We start from the raw sequence: 8,544 nt of genomic DNA, 5'->3' as shown, positions 1-8,544 counted from the left end.
TTATAGGGATGCAAAAGTAATTCTTGGGCTGGACCTCAAAAAAGCTTTCGACAATGTAAAGCACGAGACCATCCTAGAGGAACTCCAAGAGATAGGAGCAGGCCAAAACACCTATGACTATATAAAGGACTTCCTGACAAATAGAACAGCGAAAATAAGATATCAAGACATAGAGTCGGGGGTAATTACGCTAGGGAGTAGGGGCACCCCGCAAGGATCGGTCTTATCCCCGCTTCTATTTAACCTTGCTATGAGAGGTCTCCCGGAAAAGCTCAAAAAGATTGGCAACATACACTTTAGTATCTGTGCTGATAACGTAAATATCTGGGTCAATCAGGGCAGCGATGCCGAAATAGAGCATAAACTACAGGAGGCAGCGGACGTAGTGGTAAAATACGCAGCGAATAGAGGGCTAGCGTGCTCACCAGAGAAATCCGAGCTTCTGGTGTATAACCCTAAGCACTTGAGTCTCAAACAGAGTAACAACTTCAACATCACGGTCGGAGGAAACCCCGTGCCGATGGTGGATAGGATTAGAATATTAGGACTGCATATTCAGAGCGACGGATACAACGGGGAAACCCTGAAGAAGCTCGAGGGATATGCGGCGCAAGCCATAGCGATATTTAGAAGAATAGCACTCAAAGGACGAGGGCTAAGAGAGAAAAGCTTGATCAAGTTCGTGCAAGCATACGTTATCAGTCGGATAAGCTATGCTACACCCTACTTCAAGATCCGCGCCTCAGAACGGGATAAACTAGACACGATCATAAGGGGATGCTACAAACGGGCTCTAGGCCTGCCCATAAGCACCTCCACTGAAAGACTCCTAGACATGGGTATTCACAATACATGGAGAGAGATTGCTGAAGCCACGAGAACGGCGCAGCGAGACAGATTAAGCCAATCAAACACAGGAAGGGCGATTCTAAGCATGGTAGGACTCCAGACGGAAAAGGGTATTCTAGTAAAGCGGCACATCCCAAGGGACATCAGAGAAAAGATCAGGGTAGATCCTTTACCCAGAAACACGCACCCTACATTTCACAAACAAAGGAGTGAAAAGAGAGCTGAGGCGCTCACCAAACGCTTCGGCGAAATGAATGAGAAAGCAGTGGCCTACACGGATGCGGCTACCGGGAAACTGGGAGCACCGGCGGCAACGGTCGTTAGTGGCCGGGGTACAGCTGTCTCTTCCGCAACCATACGCAGTCGAAATCCAGAGTCGGCTGAAGAAGGTGCAATAGCGCTCGCTTGCGTAGGAACGGAGGCACAATACATAATTAGCGATAGCAAGACTGCTCTCCAAAATTATGCCCGAGGCAGAATAACACAGGAAGCACTGCGAATCCTAGAGGGACGCAGAATAAATAGAAATATTTCTCTCGTTTGGACACCAGCTCACGAGGCAGTTCCAGGAAACGAGGCGGCAAACACCCTGGCTCGAGATCTCTACTTCCGAGCCGCGGCAGGACCGCCCGATAACAAGGAACTGGACGAGAGACTGATAAATTACACAGAAATAGTGGAAAATTACAAACTAAACAGGAGACTCTTTCCTCCCCCGGACAAAGAGCTCGCTAACACAGAGGCTACGGCTTGGAGGAGACTACAGGCTAAAAATTTCATACACCCAGTGTGGGCATAGCATATCTTAAAAGATTAGGATATTGATGATAAGTGTAGGAAGTGCGGGGAGAGGGGGACCCTCGACCATGTGATTTGGGAATGTGCGGATTCTCCAGGGTTCCGAGAGAAAATAGACAGTAGAGAGGCCTGGGAAACCCTTCTGCAAAGCACGGACCCCGTCGTGCAGAAGAAAGCGGTCCATCTGGCGATAGCTGCCGCGAGGAGCCAGAAGCTCCTTGCCTGTCCCTAGTCGCGGAGGTCCCGGCCCCTGCCCCTCGGCCTGCGTGCCGGAGGTAGGGAGTAGGGGGCCTCCATTCTGATGGAAAATAAAGGTTTATCAACAACAACAAGAGCCGGCCTACCAACTCGGCTCGTCGGGTAACGACGGCCGCTTGGCACGGCGCGCCGCGCTCTTCCCACTAGAGGCGCTGCATATGCAGTATAGGCGGATATGCCGCTGCATATGCAGTAGCGGCAGATTAGGCGGAAATGTAGTTGAGCAGCGACTCCCGGGTTTAATGTATGCGGACGATATTGTACTGTTAGCAGATAGCCAGGAAGATTTACAAACTTTGGTTAATTGCTGTGGAGACGAAGGAGACGCTCTAGGATTCAGGTTTAGCGCAACTAAATCAGGTGTGATGATTTTTAACGATACAACTGATCAGGTGCTTAAAATACAAAGCCACGAAATACCCAAAGTGGCCGAATACAAATACCTCGGGATATGGATAAACGAAGGGCAGATATACACGGAGAAGCATGAACAGGCTCTTAGGGCAAAAGGACGAAGAGACGCCGGGATAATGAAACATAGGGCATTATGGGGGTACAACAAATATGAAATATTAAGAGGTATTTGGAAAGGAATAATGGTGCCGGGACTTACTTTCGGCAATGCGGTTCTGTGTTTAAGGGCAGAAGTTCAGTCGAGATTAGACGTAAATCAGAGAGCTGTTGGAAGATTAGCACTAGGTGCCCACGGCAAAACCACAAACGAGGCAGTACAAGGGGATATGGGCTGGGCATCGTTCAAGGCACGGGAAGCTAAGAGTAAAATACTATATGAAGAACGCCTGAGGAAATTGGACGATAACAGATGGGCAGCTAAGGTATTTAAATATTTATACAGAAAGAACGTTGACTCACAGTGGCGGAAAAGAACTAGAAAACTAACCAGTAAGTATGCCGGTCATGAGGACGGAGAAAGAAAGAGCATTAAACGACAGGTTAAAAACGCGGAAGTTAAAAATTGGATGAATTCAATGGAAAAGAAACATAGTGTAGAACTATATCGATTCTGGAAAAGGAAGATCAGGAAACAATTTTTCTATGATAACTCAAGAGGCAGTGCCCTACTTTTTGAAGCTAGATCAGGGTGTCTTAGAACGCGCAGCTACAAAAAGAAATTTAACGAAGAAGATGACACATGTGCAGTGTGTGGTAGATCTGTGGAAACAATTGAACACCTCATAATCAAATGTGATGGTATCCATCCGGATGTCGATGCAGGCACAGTCACTCTTTCTGAGGCCCTAGGGTTTAAAGATAACAATGGTCATGTAAATAAATCTGCAGTGGAAGTCAGCAAAAAGCGATTGGAGGATTGGTGGCTGAAAAGCAGAGATGTGGCATAAGGTTAGAATTGTAGGAAGCCGTAGGCAAAGGTGATGGAGAATCTTAATGAGAATTGCCAACACAGTTTTAAAAAAAATAATAATAAATAAGGAAAAGCTGAGCATGGTGGCAATTGCCACCACCCCGTTTCAAAGGGGGCGCTCCTATCCATCCATCCATCCATCCATCCATCCATCCATCCATCCATCCATCCATCCATCCATCCATCCATCCATCCATCCATCCATCCATCCATCCATCCATCCATCCATCCATCCATCCATCCATCCATCCATCCATCCATCCATCCATCCATCCATCCATCCATCCATCCATCCATCCATCCATCCATCCATCCATCCATCCATCCATCCATCCATCCATCCATCCATCCATCCATCCATCCATCCATCCATCCATCCATCCATCCATCCATCCATCCATCCATCCATCCATCCATCCATCCATCCATCCATCCATCCATCCATCCATCCATCCATCCATCCATCCATCCATCCATCCATCCATCCATCCATCCATCCATCCATCCATCCATCCATCCATCCATCCATCCATCCATCCATCCATCCATCCATCCATCCATCCATCCATCCATCCATCCATCCATCCATCCATCCATCCATCCATCCATCCATCCATCCATCCATCCATCCATCCATCCATCCATCCATCCATCCATCCATCCATCCATCCATCCATCCATCCATCCATCCATCCATCCATCCATCCATCCATCCATCCATCCATCCATCCATCCATCCATCCATCCATCCATCCATCCATCCATCCATCCATCCATCCATCCATCCATCCATCCATCCATCCATCCATCCATCCATCCATCCATCCATCCATCCATCCATCCATCCATCCATCCATCCATCCATCCATCCATCCATCCATCCATCCATCCATCCATCCATCCATCCATCCATCCATCCATCCATCCATCCATCCATCCATCCATCCATCCATCCATCCATCCATCCATCCATCCATCCATCCATCCATCCATCCATCCATCCATCCATCCATCCATCCATCCATCCATCCATCCATCCATCCATCCATCCATCCATCCATCCATCCATCCATCCATCCATCCATCCATCCATCCATCCATCCATCCATCCATCCATCCATCCATCCATCCATCCATCCATCCATCCATCCATCCATCCATCCATCCATCCATCCATCCATCCATCCATCCATCCATCCATCCATCCATCCATCCATCCATCCATCCATCCATCCATCCATCCATCCATCCATCCATCCATCCATCCATCCATCCATCCATCCATCCATCCATCCATCCATCCATCCATCCATCCATCCATCCATCCATCCATCCATCCATCCATCCATCCATCCATCCATCCATCCATCCATCCATCCATCCATCCATCCATCCATCCATCCATCCATCCATCCATCCATCCATCCATCCATCCATCCATCCATCCATCCATCCATCCATCCATCCATCCATCCATCCATCCATCCATCCATCCATCCATCCATCCATCCATCCATCCATCCATCCATCCATCCATCCATCCATCCATCCATCCATCCATCCATCCATCCATCCATCCATCCATCCATCCATCCATCCATCCATCCATCCATCCATCCATCCATCCATCCATCCATCCATCCATCCATCCATCCATCCATCCATCCATCCATCCATCCATCCATCCATCCATCCATCCATCCATCCATCCATCCATCCATCCATCCATCCATCCATCCATCCATCCATCCATCCATCCATCCATCCATCCATCCATCCATCCATCCATCCATCCATCCATCCATCCATCCATCCATCCATCCATCCATCCATCCATCCATCCATCCATCCATCCATCCATCCATCCATCCATCCATCCATCCATCCATCCATCCATCCATCCATCCATCCATCCATCCATCCATCCATCCATCCATCCATCCATCCATCCATCCATCCATCCATCCATCCATCCATCCATCCATCCATCCATCCATCCATCCATCCATCCATCCATCCATCCATCCATCCATCCATCCATCCATCCATCCATCCATCCATCCATCCATCCATCCATCCATCCATCCATCCATCCATCCATCCATCCATCCATCCATCCATCCATCCATCCATCCATCCATCCATCCATCCATCCATCCATCCATCCATCCATCCATCCATCCATCCATCCATCCATCCATCCATCCATCCATCCATCCATCCATCCATCCATCCATCCATCCATCCATCCATCCATCCATCCATCCATCCATCCATCCATCCATCCATCCATCCATCCATCCATCCATCCATCCATCCATCCATCCATCCATCCATCCATCCATCCATCCATCCATCCATCCATCCATCCATCCATCCATCCATCCATCCATCCATCCATCCATCCATCCATCCATCCATCCATCCATCCATCCATCCATCCATCCATCCATCCATCCATCCATCCATCCATCCATCCATCCATCCATCCATCCATCCATCCATCCATCCATCCATCCATCCATCCATCCATCCATCCATCCATCCATCCATCCATCCATCCATCCATCCATCCATCCATCCATCCATCCATCCATCCATCCATCCATCCATCCATCCATCCATCCATCCATCCATCCATCCATCCATCCATCCATCCATCCATCCATCCATCCATCCATCCATCCATCCATCCATCCATCCATCCATCCATCCATCCATCCATCCATCCATCCATCCATCCATCCATCCATCCATCCATCCATCCATCCATCCATCCATCCATCCATCCATCCATCCATCCATCCATCCATCCATCCATCCATCCATCCATCCATCCATCCATCCATCCATCCATCCATCCATCCATCCATCCATCCATCCATCCATCCATCCATCCATCCATCCATCCATCCATCCATCCATCCATCCATCCATCCATCCATCCATCCATCCATCCATCCATCCATCCATCCATCCATCCATCCATCCATCCATCCATCCATCCATCCATCCATCCATCCATCCATCCATCCATCCATCCATCCATCCATCCATCCATCCATCCATCCATCCATCCATCCATCCATCCATCCATCCATCCATCCATCCATCCATCCATCCATCCATCCATCCATCCATCCATCCATCCATCCATCCATCCATCCATCCATCCATCCATCCATCCATCCATCCATCCATCCATCCATCCATCCATCCATCCATCCATCCATCCATCCATCCATCCATCCATCCATCCATCCATCCATCCATCCATCCATCCATCCATCCATCCATCCATCCATCCATCCATCCATCCATCCATCCATCCATCCATCCATCCATCCATCCATCCATCCATCCATCCATCCATCCATCCATCCATCCATCCATCCATCCATCCATCCATCCATCCATCCATCCATCCATCCATCCATCCATCCATCCATCCATCCATCCATCCATCCATCCATCCATCCATCCATCCATCCATCCATCCATCCATCCATCCATCCATCCATCCATCCATCCATCCATCCATCCATCCATCCATCCATCCATCCATCCATCCATCCATCCATCCATCCATCCATCCATCCATCCATCCATCCATCCATCCATCCATCCATCCATCCATCCATCCATCCATCCATCCATCCATCCATCCATCCATCCATCCATCCATCCATCCATCCATCCATCCATCCATCCATCCATCCATCCATCCATCCATCCATCCATCCATCCATCCATCCATCCATCCATCCATCCATCCATCCATCCATCCATCCATCCATCCATCCATCCATCCATCCATCCATCCATCCATCCATCCATCCATCCATCCATCCATCCATCCATCCATCCATCCATCCATCCATCCATCCATCCATCCATCCATCCATCCATCCATCCATCCATCCATCCATCCATCCATCCATCCATCCATCCATCCATCCATCCATCCATCCATCCATCCATCCATCCATCCATCCATCCATCCATCCATCCATCCATCCATCCATCCATCCATCCATCCATCCATCCATCCATCCATCCATCCATCCATCCATCCATCCATCCATCCATCCATCCATCCATCCATCCATCCATCCATCCATCCATCCATCCATCCATCCATCCATCCATCCATCCATCCATCCATCCATCCATCCATCCATCCATCCATCCATCCATCCATCCATCCATCCATCCATCCATCCATCCATCCATCCATCCATCCATCCATCCATCCATCCATCCATCCATCCATCCATCCATCCATCCATCCATCCATCCATCCATCCATCCATCCATCCATCCATCCATCCATCCATCCATCCATCCATCCATCCATCCATCCATCCATCCATCCATCCATCCATCCATCCATCCATCCATCCATCCATCCATCCATCCATCCATCCATCCATCCATCCATCCATCCATCCATCCATCCATCCATCCATCCATCCATCCATCCATCCATCCATCCATCCATCCATCCATCCATCCATCCATCCATCCATCCATCCATCCATCCATCCATCCATCCATCCATCCATCCATCCATCCATCCATCCATCCATCCATCCATCCATCCATCCATCCATCCATCCATCCATCCATCCATCCATCCATCCATCCATCCATCCATCCATCCATCCATCCATCCATCCATCCATCCATCCATCCATCCATCCATCCATCCATCCATCCATCCATCCATCCATCCATCCATCCATCCATCCATCCATCCATCCATCCATCCATCCATCCATCCATCCATCCATCCATCCATCCATCCATCCATCCATCCATCCATCCATCCATCCATCCATCCATCCATCCATCCATCCATCCATCCATCCATCCATCCATCCATCCATCCATCCATCCATCCATCCATCCATCCATCCATCCATCCATCCATCCATCCATCCATCCATCCATCCATCCATCCATCCATCCATCCATCCATCCATCCATCCATCCATCCATCCATCCATCCATCCATCCATCCATCCATCCATCCATCCATCCATCCATCCATCCATCCATCCATCCATCCATCCATCCATCCATCCATCCATCCATCCATCCATCCATCCATCCATCCATCCATCCATCCATCCATCCATCCATCCATCCATCCATCCATCCATCCATCCATCCATCCATCCATCCATCCATCCATCCATCCATCCATCCATCCATCCATCCATCCATCCATCCATCCATCCATCCATCCATCC

At 49.0% G+C, this 8,544-nt stretch overlaps 1 protein-coding gene across 1 annotated transcript; it reads left to right on the top strand.

Annotated features, from left to right (window-relative positions):
• Window positions 1–835: 835 nt before the first annotated feature.
• On the top strand, window positions 836–1,879 carry LOC149357050 (uncharacterized). Its single transcript, XM_089576490.1, is given in 1 exon segment — window positions 836–1,879. A coding segment is annotated over 1 exon segment (1,044 nt).
• The last annotated feature ends 6,665 nt before the right edge of the window (window positions 1,880–8,544 follow it).

The sequence above is a fragment of the Amblyomma mixtum genome, chromosome 3, assembly GCF_055824585.1.
Source record: "Amblyomma mixtum isolate Tamu chromosome 3, ASM5582458v1, whole genome shotgun sequence".
Lineage (NCBI taxonomy): Eukaryota > Metazoa > Arthropoda > Arachnida > Ixodida > Ixodidae > Amblyomma > Amblyomma mixtum.
The sequence above is the reverse complement of the archived record's forward strand: the minus strand, read 5'-3'. Positions and strand labels throughout refer to the sequence as shown.